A 20238-nucleotide genomic window follows, 5' to 3' on the forward strand; every position below is an offset into this window, starting at 1 on the left:
TTTTAGTGATTATATGAGTCTTATGAATCAAATTGGACTATTTTGGAGAAATGAAACTGATTAAATAATGACGGAGTTTAAATAATAAAATGGATTAGAAACAATGGCTGAAGCCTCTTGGTGGGTGGATTAAGATTTGTGAATATGTTGCATCTTATATGAGTTGTGATTATTTAATTGCTCAAACAATTTGATGAATGTCGTAGTTAACTTGGGTAAAAATAAAGTGTGTTCTATTTTTAATTTCATTGTTTTTGTTCTTGCTGATTTTTAATTTAATTATTTATTATATGTTTAGTTTTTGTTATGATTTGTTGTTGTTGCCTCTGTTTTTTTAATTTATTTTTTTGTAGTGCTGATAATTTATTCTTGGCTCAGATTATTGATTATTGATTTTTAATCTGATTATATGATTATTAATTCTGCACAAGATGATTATTTAAAAGAGTAGGCAATAAATTGTCCCAAGTCCCTCTGAATTTATTTCACAGTTTGTATTTATTTTTCACAACTATGTGAACTTAATTTGTTGATTTGAGAATCTCAATATTAAGATACAATTCACTACAAGAAAGTACTAGAATAGCAACCGATTTTAGCGACTAAAAAAATTGGTGTTAATAGCGACCGATATAGAATTTTCAGGACCAAAAAAATGTTGGTTAAATCGGTCACAAAAATCAGTTGCCATCTTTTAATTTAGCGACCGAATTAGCAACCAAAACAAAAGTAACGTATTTAGAACTGTTGGTCACAAAATCGGTCGCTATATTTTATTTTAGCGACCGATTTTGCAATTGATAGTGAAAAAAGTGAACAACTATTTGGTAGCTAATTCAGTCGCTAAAATACTAGTCGCTTAATCAGTTGCTAATTGTTAAAATAACGACTGATTTTTGCAACCAATAGAATCAATCACTAATAGCAACCGAATTAGCGACACATAAGTTTTATACAACAAGAATAAATTTGGTTGCTAAAAAATCGGTTGCTATTTTTTAATTTAGCGACTTAACTAACAACCAAAACAAAGAAAGGAATGTCTTTAGGATTCTTGGTCACAAAATCGGTCGCTATTTTTTTATTTAGCGACCAATTTTGCAACCCTTAGGGAAATATAGTGAAAATTTATTGGTTGATAATTTGGTTGCTAAAGATGTAGTCGCCAAATCGGTTGCTAATTATTAAGATAATGACCAATTTTATAAACTGATTAGTCACTGAATCAGTCGCTAATTTAAATAAAATAGGATATTGTCCGAATTACCCTTACTAACGCTAATTCACCCACACGACCACACCATTCTCATCTTCGCTAATTATTGAGTTAGGGCTTTTTTACCATATCTATTCTCTGATTTTGGAACTATCAATTATGCATTCTCAGGTTTTGGTAGATATGATCTTAAGCCTATTGTTGTGAACCGCTAATTCCAACACATTGTTAGATCCCTACAGTCACCTCCGTCTCCTTCGGTTTTGGCTAATCTTCAGGTATGTTCACTGTTTGATGTGTAATTTCGGTGTTTTAGATTCTTCGAGGGGCAATATTCATTTTTCAGAATTAATAAGAAGAATTATTTCATAATAATATTCGTTTTGGCTAATCTTCGCGGTTACCCTCACTAACCCTAACTCTGTTTGTTGCGAAGGCATGAGAACAGAAAGCTAACCATCGAACGAACGAAGCAATCAGATCCAGTAACACAGTAGCTAGTAGCAGCGACTAAGTAGGATTATAATTATCACCGCGGCACCAACAAGGTACCCTCTCCTAATTATCCCACTCATATGGATTATAATTACGATAATGATTATGATTGTAATTATTAATTATCTTCTAGTTTTAATGTAATAATACATGTTGCTTATCTCATCTAATTATATCACATAGCAATTGGCAACAACCGATCAATCATGTAGTTGCTTACTCGCTATATGATTTGGTTAATTTGATTGAGGGTGATGTGCTTTTATGCTCGCATAGTTTATCTCGAAATCAAGTAGGATTTTGTTTTGATTTATTCAATCTTTCATTATTCTGAAAAGGATTTTGGTGAAAATGGTTGTCTCAAGATTAATTGGGTGAGTCTGAACAGGGTTTCATGCATTTGGATGTATAAATCTTTTGCAGTAGAAAGTGCTTGATTTGAATCTCCTTTTCTTGCTTGAAAATACTAACAAGGGTCAACTTTGCTTGAAGAAAAGAGCTCTGCTTCAATCCTTTTGAAAATTCTAGTTCCATTGCATATGTTTTATTCTTCCTTTGTAGTCTTTTGTTAGACTTTTATTTGTAATGATTTTGGTTTTTTTTTAAAACCTATATATGACTTTGGTAATGATTTATTATTGGTTCTATAGACTTTTTGTTTAATGACACACACACAAATATATATATATATATATATATATATATATATATATATATATATATATATATATTGTAATTACATAAATTGAATGCACTAAATAATTGAGAATTGTAGCGAGTAAGCATTTATGTGTGTTCACTTAGCATTTATGCTTAGAGAATCATTGCATCATTTAGCATACAAACACGGAATTTATGCTTATGTGTGTTCATTTATGTTTAGACAATTGTTGCATTATTTTGTATACATTATGTATGTATGTGGTGTTGAAAATGTCTTTGTTCTCTTTTTAGAAGCTGCACTTGTTGGTATTGTTGTGTTCCGAGATGTCTTCCTTGTTGGTGGTGCACTATATTTGAGAGCAAGTAGTTTGGGTTAGAAGGTGAGAACAATTTAAATCTTAAAGTTTTTCATTTGCTTGATTATTATCTAATCTTCTAGATGAAACATTCACTTTGTACTTCTCATTGAAAAAGCTGGTCTGATTTCATTAACCTTGATGGGACATCCCTCTAAAAGACTGAACCACTCTTTATAAGTAAGATAAGTGTGATAGATGTGGGAGTTTATTTGCTTGCATGCTGTTGGACATTGAGTTCATACCACTTTTTATTTGCATTAGTTGTTGCAGCCCTTCTTCAATCAGAGTTTGGAACCCTAGAAACTCACTCGCTACAATTCAACTATAGACGTGTTAGTTAGTTTTGCTGTGAATGCATGTATATATGTTTTATTCTTCCTTTGCTTATTCTTACTTATTTTTCTTTGAGAATTGATATTTTTAAAATTTAAGTAGGTATTTTATTTTATCTTTTTCTTCAGGTTTGAAGTTGATTGTGTAGCTTCCATTCTACTTTAAAGCTTTGTAATTGTGTGAGAGTGTCCATCGAGTTAAGATACTTTATTTTTATATACTTAACTATTTATCAATTGATGTTTTATTGTAGTTCTTAAAATGTGATAGTAAATATTAGATTCTTTATGTTATAATTTTATATACTTCAATTGGTAGTTGATACTCATAGAATTTTTAATTTATATGTTTGGTAGAAAAAATCATTAAAGAGGACTACAACACAGTTAGAATTGTTTGCGAAGACCCACAAACACAAGGATGAGACGGGTGGATAAGCAATCAAAACATGTTGAGGTGAGTCTATCTTAATCAAAATATATCTCTCTCCCTCTATATGTATTAAACAATATTGCATGATACTAAACAAGTTGTTGGGAGTACAAGCAAATGACAATTAACCCAAGTACATAGCTTGATGAGGGTCTTGGATAACTACATATGGTTGAACTTTGTTTTTCTAAATGTAGCTAGTAAATTTACATTTTTGTTTTAAGAAGAAGCTTCAATTTTTTTCATGTAGATGTATTAAAGTTTGATGTTCCAGACTTGTGGCCATTAAGCCCAACAACTTTTTTGCATATAATAGTAAATATTTTTAGGATGTTCTGGTCTGATCTTTTTCTTTTTCTTTTTTTTTTAATCCAAATTAGGGGCACAGGCGTTTGAGAGGGAAATTAGATGTGAACTCAATAACCATTCGCTTCAACAAATGATGAAAAAGCTTAATCACTACAAAAAAATAGGGTTAAAACGGCGGTTATTTTTGAAAATTACCGCGGTTAGAACCGCCATTATTACCGAAAATGGCGCCTCCAAGAAACGCCGTTATTCTGGGCGCCATTCTGGTTATTACGGCGGTTTTTAGAAAACCGCCACAATTATCTGTGGATAAAACAGTGGTTTTTTGAGGGTTAAAATGGCGGTTTGTAACCGCCATTATTTCCGCATAAAATGGCGGTTTTTGAACAGCCGCCATTTTTACCAGAATGTTGTGGCATCACTTCTGTTTAAAATGGCGGTTAGAAACCGCCATTTTTATCATTATAACCGCCATTTTTACCAGGTTATAATGGTATCTTTTGTGTTTAAAATGGCAATTTCTACCCGCTGTTTTTACCAGGTTTTAATGGCATCTTTTGTGTTTAAAATGGCAATTTCTAACCGCCGTTTTTACCAAAATATAATGGCATCATTTTCATTTAAAATGGCAGTTTTTAACCGCCGTTTCTACCAGCATATAATGACATCGTTTTCATTTAAAATAGAAATTTCTAATTGTCGTTTGTACCTAATTATGATGACAATTTTATGCTTTTTAAAATAAGATTAAAACCACCAATTTAAAGGGATATTTTCGAAACTCACTTAAAAATCTCGTAATAACCAAAAGGCATAGCCATAATCAAACATCATAAGATGATTTTTAATTCATACATGATCCAAAAGTCATAATCCAAGTCATAATTGAAATGTCATAATTCAAAAACAAAGTATCAAAGTAACATTTTTCAATAATACGTCTTAACATATAATCCTTAATATACGTCTTAACATATCAAGCAAGGTCATGCTTCCTTGTTGCTTGCTCCCGAAGACCTACTTCCTAACTCTTTTGGTGATGGAATCTCACTCTCCTAATCCAATTCCTACAACAAAAATATAATTATTATGAGCACAAAAATGCAAGAAAAAAACATATATTGATATATTTTAGGTCTGATTTAATTTATAAGAAAAATAATTATCCTATCCAATCAAAAGCCAAACTAGTGTTCTTTTTATATATAGAGGCAACTAGTGTTGTAAGAACTTACATCTTAGAAAATGACAATTAAAAGTGAACAAAATAAAACCAATTTCCATACATTAAATAACAATATTCTTATAGAACTATTTGAAAAACCATATATCAAGTACTATTAATACGTACCACTATTAGTTACATCTTTTAAAATTTCATTATCATTAATTTTACTTCAGTAACCATACATTTTTTGTACAAGTTAATAATCAACCTTGCAAAAAGAGTAATTGCAAAAGAACGAATCCGATTATAGCAAAGTGGCAGATGGTAACTAACATAGTACTAATAAAAAAAAGGCAAAGCCTAACAGTAGTAATATTGTAGAACAAAAATTATAGAATAGCTGTGAGAATGGTCCATCATATATGACTAGATAAATATTTAATAATTTTATGGCATAAAGTATGGAATAAAATTGGTCACTATTACTAGATAGTCAACAAATTATTTGCAATATGCAATTTTTTCAAGCAATCAAATTTTCAAGATTCATAATGAGATAACATTATTATTTTAAATATTAATGGCATAACTCAACCAAGTGTAACCCATTAACTACGGGGAAAAGATTTTGTTCTTCACTTTTCTGGTTCCTTTTTCATAGACACCTCAACTTTACCGCACAATTGTTGGTGTTGGGAAGAATAGAACCTTACTGCACAAAGTATCGATTTCAGAGCTGAGGCACAGGTAGTATCAGAGAGGTTCAGAAGCTGGAATTGTTTCGGAATTTGTGTATCTTTTGTGGAGTTGCAGCAAGTGCTTCCATTGTAAGGACAAAATTCAAGTGTGCTATTGAGGATGAAAGGTGCACCTACACCAAACAAAAACAATATTAAGAAAAACAAAAGCATGTGCATAAGAAAAAATGGCAAAAGAAGAAAGGATGAACATACTTGAGTCAACACATAAAGGAAGTGAAGTTGATGAATCCAAAAACAGTAAGAAGCAACAAAAGATAAAGTTGATGGAAATTAGAACACCCTTCATGATACCAAACCAGTTGAAACTGAAAGCTAAAACTACAAGATCGAAGAATATCAAATCTAATTCAACTTTAACATTGTTTAACTCTAAGGAGCATTAGTTGTAGGAGTGGTAGGGTTGAAAACATTATTCTACCTAAAAATAAAAATAAAAATAAAATAGCTTTCTGAAAGTGTTAAATTTTCTTCCTTCTACTCTCTGTGTGTCTGTCTCTTTCTTTGGACTTTGAAATCTTCTCCTAAATCATTCACTTTATCTCTTCTTTTTTGTTTTGTTCAAGTATCAACTTTCACAGTCACATGAAAGCTACTTGAAAAAAGATGGTCAAAAAACACTCGCCTCAATTTTTAGAGTAGTTGTTGCGTTCATTTATTTTAGGCTTGTAGGCTATGGCTTCATAATTCATATTGATCATAAATAAAATCATCAAATTATAATCATGACAGTTGAAGATGATGATGAAAAAGGCATCAAGTTGGAGATGTCTATGGGACAACTGTTGCGTGGCTTTTGTGAGAGAGAAAGGGTTGGGGAAATGATTTTCGCATAGATTTAAAAACAAAAAAGAAAGCAAAACATGCATTGACTCTACCTAAACAATCCAAACAAAGATTCAATCTTGAAACAAGGAATAATCCTACACCAATTCTGAATACAAAACAAAATAAATGATAGCATAGAAACATTGATATCAAATAACAAAAGGAAGAGACAGTGGCCAAGCACCAACACAAATAGGAAATGAATTATCTTAACAACCTGAAAAGTGAAAACAATATAGGAAATGAATTATCTTAACAACTAGTTCTTAAAATTCGATGCTCCCAAGTTTTAGAATGAAAAATAATTCTCAAGCCATTCACCTTGTTTTGAAGCAAGGAACTCTTCTTACTCTCTAACTGTGCAATTCTCATTTCCAAACCAACCTGTAGGTGATCCAGTTAGGCATGCCAGGCCAGCAATCAGCAGCACAACACATATAAGAACAATATTCCAAATATTAGTCAAAATTGTTCACTAAAATTGATTTAACTGTTTTCGTGTGTGCAATTCATTGTCACATTTTTATTTATTGATAGTCTCTTCCAAGGCTACTTGAGTGGGCTTTTCCACTAATTCAGCCTGGATATGATACAAAATTAAATATGAAAAATTTTAACATCACAGACTCAACGCTCTAAACTCTTAAAAGAACACAATACTAAGTCTTTCACCTCTTTTTCAAGTAAGGAACTATTCTCACTCTGTAATTGTGCAATTCTCATTTGCAAACTAGCCTGCAAGGGATTAGGTTAATCATGCCAGTTAATAGCCAAACACATATATAAGAATAATAATAATATTCAAATAAGAGAAGAAAGCTATCCACACAGTTATTAAATCGTAAATTCAAATTCAATGACCTGGTTTTGCTTCTCCCATTCATTTTCACTTTGTAATTTATTGATGGTCTCTTCCAAGGTAACCTGTGCAGAAAGGGAAGCAAATAAATGATATAAAACAAGCAATTTATTTACATAAGTGATAAATGAAGGTTAAAATACACAATAACAAAAAAAAATTAGTGCCATTTTTACCAACATTTTTTGCAGTGGGCCCTCGTAATGAACACCATATTCTTAGGTTACTACATAAACCACATCAACCATACTATATTAACATATACTCTAGTGTGTTGCATTCAGTTTAGTTTATTTTCTAGAGTCCCCTTAATAAGAAAAACTGCAGAAAGCCAATAACTTAACTTATTATCCAACCAAAATATAGAATCCAAATTATGGAAATGCCACAGATCATATCCTCACCCAGCACTTAAACTGAACCAAAATAAAATTAAAATTTATCGAAAATTTTAAAAATAAATTTGTATAAAGTAAACGTCTCTTGATATTAAAGCAAGGTTAGAGATATTGGACGATTAATACTCCACCAAACTTTGTTAAATACAGATTCAATGTGACCAAATAAAATAGATAAATATATTGGTCTAGCTATTTGATTTTCGATTTTGCTAATTTTATGCAATTGCTTTATGTTTAATCTTGCTTCACATATGACTATGAGGTATATCAAAGACAACGAAAGCCATTTTCAACATGAAGTGGTGGAGGGGTTTTTGATGCATTAGATACAATAGAATATATTATTCTTATGATGAAAAATCAAATAAACAAACTTCTATAAGAATATACCAGTAATTTTGAGGTTTTATGTTCCTGTGACATACTCCAATGCTGTTGTGAAGATAAGCAAGTGCTCTAAATATCTACAATATAAGAAAGAGTAAAGATTAATGCACACTAACAAAGTGACAAATAAAAAGAAAAGGGCTTACTATTTGTGCTACAACTGGAAACAAAAGAGATTATTATTAACAAGGAAGAGCATTACAAACCTCACACCTAAATTAAAGAAAAAGACGTGAACATAGTCTACTTGAGGGGGAAAATGCATTAAGAGCACTTAAGTTGAAAAATTGCAAAAATGTATTAAGTACATTAAGAGCACTTAAGATGAAAAATTGCAAACAGAGTCTACTAGAGCTATATGTGCACATTTGACATTAGAAAACCCACGTCACCATACCAAAATTTTAACCATAGGATATATAGCATATAGATTTTATAAAATGCTTAAGCTTCCCAAGTTTAGATACCAAATGTCCAGATAGATTAGAGTTATCAAGATTCCTGCAAAAAGTAACACAAGATGATCAATTTAAAAGAAAATGTTAATGGAATACTAACTACTTAAAAGCTTACTCAAGTAAATTCCTTAAAAGCTTTTTCGGCAAACAAAAAACATGAAGAAGAATATCAATGCAGTTCACAGTGCACATAATACCAGGAGAAAACAAGTATCATATGATTCTAATCATTCCTATAATTATGACAAATTCAGTGAAGACCTTACTCATTTTTTTCTAACAATCCCCAATTTCTGACCTAAAAATAAATTGAACAAGTAAGAAAATCAAAACCTGGAATTAAATAAAATAAGTAGCAATTAGCACAGAACAATTAAAACCTAGAATCAAACAAAATAAGGTTGATGAGGAGAAGAAAAGCTCGAAGAACAGAAACTAATAGAATACCTAGAAAATCGCATCAATGGAAGCAAATGTACCATCAGAGGAGAAGCATTGATGGACATGACATCGATGGAGGGGAAGAATCATTGATGGAGGAGAAGCTTGCAGCATAGCAATAATGTCATTTTCGAATTCTGCCACACCAACGCAACTCTCACACACATAAAATAATGAATTGAAAGAATAGTAATAAACAGAGAGGAAGTAACAAATCATAAATCAAAAGAAGATGAGGAAGAAAAGGATGAGAATTTCGTACAAAAACCTAGAAGTGAGAAGGGACACGGAGAAGACGGGTTAGGATAAGAAGAGCTCGCACAACACAGAACGCAGAAGCTCGATGGAGGAGAAGCTCGCATCAATGGCAGAGAAGCTCACAAGAATAGAAGAGAAGCTCGCATCAATGGAAGAGAAGAAGCCATTGGAGGAGAAGCTCGTTCCTCACGCTCTACTCTCTTCTACTCGCAATTAGGTTTAGGTTGGGCTTTCTTCTAATTAAATAGTAGATAACAGTGGTTAGTACTGCCAAAAATGTCCCTGACTTACAGATATATTATGGCAGTGACACAAACCGCCTTAATCCATGAATATTGTGGCGTTATCACAAAACCGCCATAATATTAATGATGTTTTAACCAGCTTTTTTTGTAGTGAATTTTAAAATTCCGATTCCTCAACTAGAAGGTGGAGAAACAAAGAAACAAATATAGGAGAGGATAAAGATGGTGAACGCACGTCTGAAGAGTGATTATTTCATTGTAGTTGTGATGCTAGTTAGTTAATAGACTTTAAATGATGTAATTAGAAATTTGAGAGTGTTGTTTACGTATTATTGTTGTTGTCTATGATATTGAATTGATGAGTTATTTTGGTTATTGGTTAAGTGTGTTATGTTATTTGAGATATATCTGTTATGGGTTCGCTTTTATGTGTTAAGGTGTAGGTTTTGTATTGATGTTTTTTCCATATTTGATGGCCTAGATGTAAAAATTTCGTAAAAAATTGATAATTAAAAAATGGTTTAATTACTATGTTGGTCCCTATACTTTCGTAAAATTTTTAATTAAGTCTCTATATTTTTTTTTCTTTTAATTGAGTCCTTGTACCAAAATTTTTTTTAATTGGGTCCCTACACTTTTTTTTCCTTTTATTAATTGAAAAAAAAATTTGATGCAGGGACTCAATTAAAAAGAAAAAAAGTATAGGGACGTAATTGAAAATTTCACGAAACTATAGGGACTAACAGAGTAATTAAACCTTAAAAAATTAGGATCAGCCATGGAAATTTGGTCACTAAATTGCTTGGTTACTAATTAGCGACCGATTTAGCGACTGAAATGTTAGTTGCTAAAATACAGGTCCCCACTTAGCGGCTGAATTAGAGACTGAAACATTGGTCGCAAATTAGCGACTGATTTAGCGACCGAAATATCAGTCGCAATTAGAGACTAAAACACTGGTCGCAAATTAGCTACCAATTTAGCGACTGAAAAGTTGGTTGCCATTTAGCGACTGATTTACTCAGAGACCAATTTAGCAACTGATACTCTTTGGTGAGGGTTTGATGGCCTTGTTTACAAATCGGTCATTAAAATCGGTTGCTAAAATTTAGTGACCGAAGTTGGTCACTATTTTCTGATTAGCGACCAAGGTTTTAGCGACCACCTGAATCAGTCGCTAAGTGTAACCACCCTACCCCATGGGGCCCGTGATTTCTGATTCTTTACAGTGTTCACTGACACGTATAGGTTTATATATATGTAGCATAGATAACGAATTAGAATTAGAACACGTAGCGCAAAACTTTTTTTTTAGTACTTCCAAGCGACGAGCCTTTTTCCAATTCAATTATTCTATGGAATAAGTACTCCCAGAAGATTTTAATAATCTCTTTGGTTGTTCTTGAAGAGAACTAATGCATGAATCATTGAACCATATTAGTTTGATAAGCCAAACCCTTGAACCGGATTGGCTTCTTCTCTTTTGGTCCAACCAAACCACCTTCCACCTAAATAAACCCAATCCTAGTTAACTCCTCTCTCAGCACTGCTTGGAAATCAGTCCCAACTATGGTTTCACCTTCTCATATGCACGTTGCTACTGTGTTGAAGGGAGAGAGAGACACGAAGCCATCATTAACAGCTTAGCCCATCCCTCTTTCTTTATAAACAAAGGTAAGTAGCCTCAATTCCTCTTCTTCCCAAAACACACATCACGCAGAAGAAAGGAAAGACCGGTGGCAGGAAAAGTAGAAAAAGCAAGAAGAGGGACAGCCAAAGCTGAAGCAGGAGTTCATCCTATCCACCCAGTTAATTTCTCAAGCCCCTCTATAAAAGTAAAAAACCAGCAACTTCATCTTCTTTCCTTACTCCTCTAATTCGAATTTCTGAGTAACTCTTTGCTACACTCCTTTAGTTTGCCCGGTTCACGAAACAGCTACCATCATAAATGAGGAAGGGTAAGTAATTTTCCCTTGCTTGTGTTTGTTTGGGTCGAATGGCCTTGTGAGTATGATAGGGAATGTTGGTTTTGTTGCGAATTAGAGTTTGGCGGCAAAAAGGCAGTAGAAGCAAGCTTTGTGTATTTGATCAACAAATAAGGTAAGGGTTAGTCTATACAAGATATCTTGCTTGCAGCTATGTATACTGTTGATGATTGATGGTTTATCATGTGTTTGTCTATTGAAAAGTGTATAATGAATTTTTGTTACATTAAAGATGCAGAAAAGTGAATGAGTTATGAATGTGCCTTTGAAACAAGGGATAAATTAATGAATATAAACTCTTAGAGCTGTGCTGATTATGCTAACAACTTTAGTTAGTCAAAAAAAGGTAAAATTATGGTTTTAGATGAATTCTAGGCTTGAATATAAGATTTGGTATGTGAGGTTGTTGGAAATACTTTGTGCAGAATTTCTGCAGAAATCTGCATAATCGGCAGCAGAACAAACGATTTTCTGGGAGTGGTCCAGACCTAATTTTTAAATGAAGTTATTTTTCCTAAAACTTCAGTATGTCTTGAATATTCCATAAAAATTTCATGGAATTTGACCAAGCGGTTTGGAAGATATGAATTTTTGAAATTTAGTGGTTGCTGCAGAATTTTCTGGTTTTTTGGTTCTGCAGTACCAACTTCCAGACGCTATAACTTTTAATTTAAACGAAATTTTGAGTTGACTTTAAAAGGATTTTAAAGATCTATCAGTCTATTTTAAGTGAGTACAAGTTTCATGTTCATATCTATTTTTTAGACTTAGATAAGTCACTTGGAAGGTTGGTTGTTTGCTGGAAACTCTGCACTTATTTATGAAAACAGAGCTCCACTTCTAATTGATAATTAATTAATCATATGGACCTAAAACTTGTGGATTTTGAAACTTAGGGATGTTGACTGTAATCTCACCAAAATTTAGAAGCAACAGATTAGAATTGAAATTATTGTGGAATTTATAAAAACACGGCTGCTGTCTATTTTTCTAAATTTTTGTAAATGCAGTAGCAAATTTTTAAAGCTTGTATAAAATTTAATTCTAATCCAAATTCAGTAAAACCTAACTTAAATTAAAGATTAGCTTTAGAGTTATCTTACCAACCTGGTTTTAGATTAGACAAACTTAGGAAATGAAGAGGAAGGTAAGTTGCCCCTAAGAAAGGTTAAAGTTAAAGACAATGATATTGAGAGATAAAGTGAAGAAAGAAAAATGAGAAACAAGAAATGGAATAAAAGTTAAGAATTATATTGAATGGGCCTTGTGCCGGACTGCTAATGCGAAAGTGCCCGCCTAATGGATAGCCTGAGATTGTTAATGCGGGAATGTTCGCCTAATTGATAGCACTGTTCCTTACTATGATACACATTGAACTATTATTATAATAAGGCCTAATTGACACGGGTAACCGTGATGCTAAGGTGTCTAATTGACACAGTAAAGGGACCATATTCGGGGTTCACTCTGAGTAACGTCGGGTTGTGGGTAGACAACCGATGCATGAGCTCATGGCCTGCACTAGGAACAGGCATGCATCATCTTATTTGTGCATATATATGTACTTCTTGTGAATTATTTACTGCTATTTCCTTTTTGTCTATGCTATCTACTTGTTATATGCATGTGTGTGCCTTAAGTCTCTGTGTTTGTTTTTCTTTTCTTTCTGTTTCGCGACAACTTAGAGACAAAGACCCTAGGTTTCCCTTTTACCTTGTTGAGAACTCTAGGTTCTCACCCTTCTTTCCTTTCTTTTTTCCCCTCCCCAGATAGGTTCGGCAGACGAGTCCGTTGAGTTTCGGGTTTCGGTACATCGCCCACATTTCGACCCCGGCATGTCATACGTATTCACTCTAGCTAAAGACCATTCCGGAGATCGACCTAGCTGACTTTTTACTCTTTTTGGTGATCTTAGTATTACATTTCCCTCGCTTTTGTAATACTTTTAGAGGGGTAGGACATCTTAGTAGTTCGGTTCCAGTTTAGGAAACCCGTATGAGGGTTGGGACTGTTTTTCTTTAATTTTATCTCTATAAATATAACTTGGTGTAATACTCGTTATTTTGATACTTGGCATGTATTCTCAAACTTAACTTATGTTTATATACGTATATATGTATATATACTCTGTTATCATGTGCTTTTCGGTAATATGACTTTAAGTATTGTCCTTGCAAGTAACTATATGACGTTTCACGAGAAATAGTTTATTCACGATTAAATCGATAAAGGCTTTTATTAATTTTTGTTTCGAAATTCTGAGTCTAGAGCTAAGTAGGTCCTCACGTCGAGTAACACCTGAACAGTTGGCATTGGTAATGACGTGTCAAAAGTTAGGATGTTATACTAAGGCTTTTTAGCGACCGATTTTCAAGAAAAATCAGTCGCCATTCTAGTAATTTCTTGTAGTGCAAGAAGCCTATACTGAAATTTATTGTCATGGATATGTTGGTAATAGTATATTATTTGTTTTTCTCCATGAACCTATCATACACTTGATTCATTATTATAAATGGAAAAAGTTTGGGAACCAAAATAATTCAGCCATAACTAGCCCAAAATTTTCTAATTTGACTTCATTTATATAACTTTTTTATATTTTGATTTTTTATCTCTTATCACATTATATCTCTAACTATTAGGATGTAATATATCATATATTACTATATTAGTGAGACCTTTTATAATTTGATTTTCATATATACTATTTCATTAAATACTAATCATCATAATATACTTTGAATGTCATTAATGTTAATTGATTTTTCTTTGTAACCACTAATTGATTTTTTTCTTATTGTTTCCCTGCACTTACATAATATTGTAGATATTGGAGTAATCTAAATTTTAATTGTCATTAATTTTAATTAATTTTTCTTTTGTAATTACTAATTTATTGTCTCACGTAATATTTGTTTCATATTTTATAAAGTGGAATAATGATTTATTCTGAATTTTTTAACACACAAATGTTTTCATATTTTATCATAATTGGATTAAAAAAATATCAAATACTTAAATTAATTTATTCAATTGACAACTTTACTCATAACATCCATAAGTTTATACACATAACATCCATAATTTCATATTAATAACATCCATAATTTCATATTCATAACATTCATAATTTCATACATATGATATCCATAACTAATAAATTTTTACAACTAATATTACCAAATTTTAAACTATGTGTCTTTTTATTGTATTTTTTCAAATTATTATCTCATATCTGCACTAATGAATCATAATTTTAATTATTTTAATATTTTTTATTTAATATTCATATGTATGCTTATTTATTGATTTTAATATAATGAGTTAATAATTACTTTTAAAATTTTATTTTTTATTTTTGTTTATATTTTATTTTTTATTTTTTATTTTCTAATAGTCTATATATAAAATATGAGTTGTATAGTAGAAGTTGTTAAAATTTTCTAATTTAACATCCATAATTTTATATGTATAAAATCTATAATTTTAAACACATAATATCTATAATTAATGAATTGGTGTTAATTTATTATTTATTATTTTATTTTGTAGTTTAAAAACTAATAATTTTGGACGGTTTTAATAAATAGAAACTAATCAAATATAAGATATTTTTATTTTTTATAAAACGTATCGAGATGATTTGAGATTCTTTTAGGATTAAAAATATCAAAATTTAAAATTTTTATTTGGAAAAAAAATATAGAGTTATGAATGTAATAATAATAAAAGTGTATTTTTTGAGATTTAATTCACATTAAATTTAGAATTGACTTTTAGTGTAATTAAACGAGAGAAAATATTTATAAAAAGAAATTAATTGTGTTAATTAAGTCTGGAGAGTGATTCACACTCTCTTATAAGTAAAAGTATTATTGATCATGTATTTTTATTTATCGTCTATAATGTTTTGACTACCTAGTATTACTCTAAATAAATCAACTCACAATGTGCATTATTGGGCATCCAATGCTCCATTAAGAATCCTATGAGGAGGTTATTTGAAAATGACATTGTATAGGGGAGAATAATTGCTTTATCAAATTTCTCACTTGCTGTGAATGATTAAAAAAACTAACCAACTATCCATTCTCATCGTATATACTTTAAGAGGGAACTCAGATCCGCCCTTTAGATGACAGTAAATTTTCTGATAATATATTTAACTTTGCTCCTAATGAAATTATCCTTGGTCGTGACAATCCTCAGTCACACCTAATTGGTAATTATTTTTTCTTTATTCATATTTTAAAATTATATTTACCTTTTAACTATTACTCACATTTTTCTTAAATTATATATTGAAGACGTCATTGATTTGTTAACTGATAAGTGTAAGACCCAAAACCTTTGGAAAAAGGGCTATCATTAGCTAATTTCAAATTCAGTGTTTCTGTAGCTTTAAATTCGGGAATTTCTCTATTAAAGAAAATTAAAGCAAGTTTTGATTTACTGAATTTGAGATAAGTTATGATTATTATCCAATTTTATAATTATTGGATTATTCTCTATATTTAAATCATATAGTTGGTAGTTGTGAAATGAAAAGGATTTTTATATGATTTTGGACTAAATAATTAATATTTTAGAATATTGATATTTCTATTTTGGAAAATGAAAAAAATAAGTATATTATTTCTAATTATTTGGTGGGGACATTTTATTGAAAATAATTTATGAAATTGATGAGCAAATAGTATTTTTATATATTATTATTAATGGATTAGAATTTATTTCTAATTACTATAATATCCCTATTTTTATTCGAAATTACTAGAATGCCCCTAACCCTAATTTTTGAAAGAAAAACCCTAACCCTGAAAAACCTACCCGGTAACCCGTTGCTCCCTCGTGCCCCAGCAGCCACAAAACACACGGTTCCCTTTCTCTCTTTCCATGAAAAGGGAAGAAACAGAAGCAGAAAAATTAATTTGAGGGAGAAGAAGAGAGGGGGGCGATCTCTAACTGTTGAACGGAGGAGAGCGAAGGGGGCCTCGCCGCCGTGCTCAGCCCGCTGCGTGCCCCGCCGCACCTCTCCGCCAATGCCGCCATTGTCACCATCGATGGAGGAGAAGGGGGAGAGCGCTTGCGAGGAGCTGCTGCAGAAGCCACCGCCGTGCATCATCGTGCCGTCGCTGGAGATCTGGCCGTCGTCGCCGATCATCCTTGCGCCGCATCGGAGACAGAACTGTGAAATGAAGGGAGCGCGACCCACAGCCACCAACGGAGAAGAAAGAGCGCGCAGGAAAGTGAAGCCGCCGCTGTCACCGTCGCTGTGGAGCCGCCGCTGTGCTTGACCTCCGTTGCTGTTGCACTTCGACCGTCACCATTCTTGTCGCCGTCAAGCCACGTCGAAAGGAAAGCGCCGCCGCGTGCCTTGTTAGAACTTCTGGAGCCGCGTTGGAGCTCGCTGCAAAAAGAGGATGAGGCTAGGACTAGCGCCATTGTGCCTGGTAAGGACCTGCAACAGCTGCTGCTCTTGCTCCGTTCTGCTTTATTTTGCCACTGTTTAATGGTTATCCTTGGTGCCGTTCTGTCCGCTAGAGCTGTTGCTGTCGATTTGGAGTTGCTGCGCAATGAGGCCACTAGGAGAGTATTGCTGCTGCTGAACCATGGGCTCTGCGGCCGAGACTCTGCCGCCGAAGAACACTCTTTCGGTAAGGGTTTTTATTTGAGGTTTCTGTCCTTTTGAATTCTGAGAATTCCGTAGTCACTGCGTGTTGGTTTCAATTGGCGCGATCGGAAATTGTCGTCGCTGCCGCTTGAGGTGGCTGCCTGGCTGCCGTTGAACCGGTTTAGAAACTGCCACTATTCCGGTTCAGCTGTTCCTTCTTCATTCGGTAAGCGTTTTCGATTTGAAAGCTCTCTAGTTACTATTCTGGCTTCATACACTAAGGCTTTGCGGCATCAATTGCTATGAGACTGAGTTTCTATTGTTATGTGTCGCGATTAGTGTTGCTGTGGTTACCGCGGGAGTGGCTTGGAGCCAAGGTTATGTTGTTGGTGATCTCGGTTTAAGAGAGGAGGTTCCTGTGACGCGTTTGGGTTATGGAATTGCGTTTTGAGGTAGGGGCGCTTTCCAAAAACTATGTTTTGTGTATTGGAATTATTACATATGGATACTGGTGTGAGATATTGTGTATTTGGTGATTGTATCTGCCTTATGTATTATTTGACTGACTCGAATGATTATGGATGCTGGTTTGGCTGAATTGTTGTGCGGCTTTGTGAAATGTAATGTTTTAAAGTTGATTCTTTAAAGATTTGAAATATGAGTTTAATCCGTTGAGGATTGGTTTGAATTGAGTCAATTGTTTGATGATGTGAAAGATAGAATACTCTTTGAAATTCAGCCTGGTTTGCTTTCACTGATTTGGTTTTGATAAATGATTTGTGGATGAACCGATTCTTTAAAGCTTTAGAAATGAGTTAAATTGGTTGATATTGAGTTGATTTCTGAAATAGTTTCCTTGAGATATGCCACTGAGGCGACTGTTGGATTTAGCTTGCTGTTGAATTGATTTCTGGTTTTGGGCTATTGAAAAGGAATGAGAAACGGTTTAGTTGGGACCCGAACTGGGTGGCAAAAGTCCAAGTTTTAGGGGAGGTGCTGCCGAAATTTCTACAAAACCCTAGTCTTGTTTGAAAAGTTATTTAGAAAAGGTTGGATTTGAGAAATTGTATTATTTGATTATTAAGAGAATATTTATGTTTTCAAGCTTAATTTATTTAATGAACTTTATGCGTTGAGTTCGGCTTATTTAGAAAGGAACTATTTTTACCGTTTGAATCACTGAAGAAAAGAATGATGCTCTAATATTGATTTCAATATTAAAAGGAGCTTTTAGTGATTTTAAAGGAATCTAGACTTTTGATTGAGTAATCAAGTTTGAGGCATTTTGGAAGAGTTAGAAAAATGGGTTCCAAAAAGAAACCTGAAGTGGTTTGATTCAAATGAACCGGTTCCGTTTCAAATGAGTTGATTTTTGGACCGGGTTGGAACTTGAGATTTTGTATGGTCGGTTTCATAATAAATTCAGTTTTATTTACTTGAACCGAGAATCTATGATTTTAAGAGTTTCAATGAATTTTAAGGAATTGATATAAGTTGACCTTCCCTAAAGACTTGAGACTCTGTCGAGAAACTTTTGTTATAAAATCCCATTGTTGGATGGGTGATTTTGAATGTTCCCAAAATGAATCTTTAACTTTCCATGGTTTCGGAAGTTTTGGAAAGAGAATGCCGAGAGTGGCTTTGCTTTAAAAAGGAAACTCACTTTGAGTAAATGTGGCTTATGAGCCTGAGATGATTTGAGAAATGAGATCTTTAAAGCCAAGGCTAAAGAGAGTTGAAATTTGATTTCAAAGTGAAATGGCTTGAGAAAAGTGATTTATGGCTTTAATGCCGATTTTATGAATTTAATGATGTTGAATGGTGGAAGTGCTGTTTTGTTGTGGGCCGGAATGGCTGTGTATGATTTATGAATATTGGCTGGTTCTGGATTGAACCGTGAGCCGGAATGGCTATGTATGATTATCAATATTGGCTGGTTCTAGATTGAACCGTGAGCCGGATGGCTAAGATGGATGTTGATCCATGGCTGAGAATGAATGCATATATGCTGAGATATTGATAATTGTGATTTTGCACTTCCACTATCTGAGATACGAGTTTTCCTGGGTAGTAGCAGTGGCTAGCCACCACGTGCTCCAGGTTGAGACTTGATACTCTGTTGACCCTATGTCGTAAGTGTGGCCGGGCACTGTGAAAGCCCCGGATGAGCTCGCCCCCGTAAATATTCACCAGTGAAGGTGATGGATATGGATCATGATTATGATCAAGTTTATGATGAGTATAACTCGAGTTGGGGATGCGCGACAGAGGGACAGTCCAATGGTTAGCTACCAGGACTTGTCGGGTTGGCTCTATAACCGACAGATGATATCATCAGCCACTAGGGACAGGCATGCATCATATGCATCTATGTGACATTGTGTGGATGTGCATATTATACTTAGTTTGCCTATGTGATTAATTGCTAATTGTTCTACTTGCAATAACTGTTTGTTTGTGCTTGCATCTTCCTATTTGTGTTTGTGATGAGCGGATAATTTATACGCTTTTTGACATTGTTTTTAGTATATTTTTAGTAGAATCTAGTTATTTTTAGGGATGTTTTTAATAGATTTTATGTTAAATTCACATTTCTGGACTTTACTATGATTTTGTGTGTTTTTCTGTGATTTCAGGTATTTTCTGGCTGAAATTGAGGGACTTGAGCAGAAATCAGATTCAGAGGTTGAAAAAGGACTGCTGATGCTGTTGGATTCTGACCTCCCTGCACTCAAAGTGGATTTTCTGGAGCTACAGAACTCGAAATGGCGTGCTTCTAATTGCGTTGGAAAGTAGACATCCAGGGCTTTCCAGCAATATATAATATTCCATACTTTGGCTAAGAATAGACGATGTAAACTGGCGTTCAACGCCAGCTCTCTGCCCAAATCTGGCGTCCAGCGCCAGAAAAGGATCCAAAACCAGAGTTGAACGCCCAAACTGGCACAAATACTGGCGTTCAACTCCACAAATGGCCTCTGGACGTGCAACACTTAAAGCCCAGCCCAAGCACACACCAAGTGGGCCCC

At 33.4% G+C, this 20238-nt stretch overlaps 1 protein-coding gene and 1 long non-coding RNA gene across 18 annotated transcripts; one reads left to right on the top strand and one right to left on the bottom strand.

Moving 5' to 3' along the window:
* Positions 1-1274: 1274 nt before the first annotated feature.
* LOC112764452 (uncharacterized) lies at positions 1275-13731 on the top strand. Of its 3 annotated transcripts, none has more exons than XR_003183189.2 (5): positions 1275-1494; positions 1653-1764; positions 2666-2754; positions 3423-3522; positions 13365-13731. It is a non-coding gene; the product is annotated as an uncharacterized lncRNA (long non-coding RNA). The 3 variants fall into 3 exon arrangements; XR_003183190.2 differs by lacking the exon at positions 13365-13731 and adding an exon at positions 3879-4589; XR_003183188.2 differs by lacking the exon at positions 13365-13731 and having other exon boundaries at positions 3423-3829.
* LOC112764450 (uncharacterized) lies at positions 4628-9580 on the bottom strand. 15 transcript variants are annotated; one of them, XR_011875040.1, is made up of 10 exons: positions 9370-9580; positions 9114-9244; positions 8606-8709; positions 8212-8285; positions 7601-7646; positions 7423-7485; positions 7234-7296; positions 6883-6945; positions 5684-5846; positions 4628-4874 (listed from the first exon to the last, which is right to left on the bottom strand). XR_011875040.1 is itself a non-coding variant. In XM_025810051.3 (9 exons), exons 2-9 carry the CDS (start codon positions 9170-9172, stop codon positions 5739-5741), a joined length of 510 nt encoding a protein of 169 aa, XP_025665836.1. In that variant the 5' UTR covers positions 9173-9244; positions 9370-9536; the 3' UTR covers positions 5399-5738. The 15 variants fall into 15 exon arrangements, 10 of the variants coding, with proteins under 10 accessions (XP_025665836.1, XP_025665835.1, XP_025665845.1 ...); XR_011875042.1 differs by having other exon boundaries at positions 5689-5846; positions 7263-7296; positions 8676-8709; positions 9370-9536; XR_011875041.1 differs by having other exon boundaries at positions 7263-7296; positions 8676-8709; positions 9370-9536.
* Positions 13732-20238: the final 6507 nt, after the last annotated feature.

This window comes from Arachis hypogaea, chromosome 17 (genome assembly GCF_003086295.3).
Source record: "Arachis hypogaea cultivar Tifrunner chromosome 17, arahy.Tifrunner.gnm2.J5K5, whole genome shotgun sequence".
Lineage (NCBI taxonomy): Eukaryota > Viridiplantae > Streptophyta > Magnoliopsida > Fabales > Fabaceae > Arachis > Arachis hypogaea.

Bases quoted from the DNA above. Each gene is read 5' to 3' on its own strand.
- LOC112764450 (XM_025810050.3), bottom strand. From the start codon at position 9,172: ATGTCCATCAATGCTTCTCCTCTGATGGTACATTTGCTTCCATTGATG. The intron at 7,486-7,600 runs GTTGGTAAAAAT...CTTTCTGCACAG, and splicing joins GAGGGCCCACTGCAAAAAAT to GTTACCTTGGAAGAGACCAT. The intron at 6,779-6,882 runs GTGAATGGCTTG...TTCACTTTTCAG, and splicing joins GTTCCTTGCTTCAAAACAAG to GTTGTTAAGATAATTCATTT.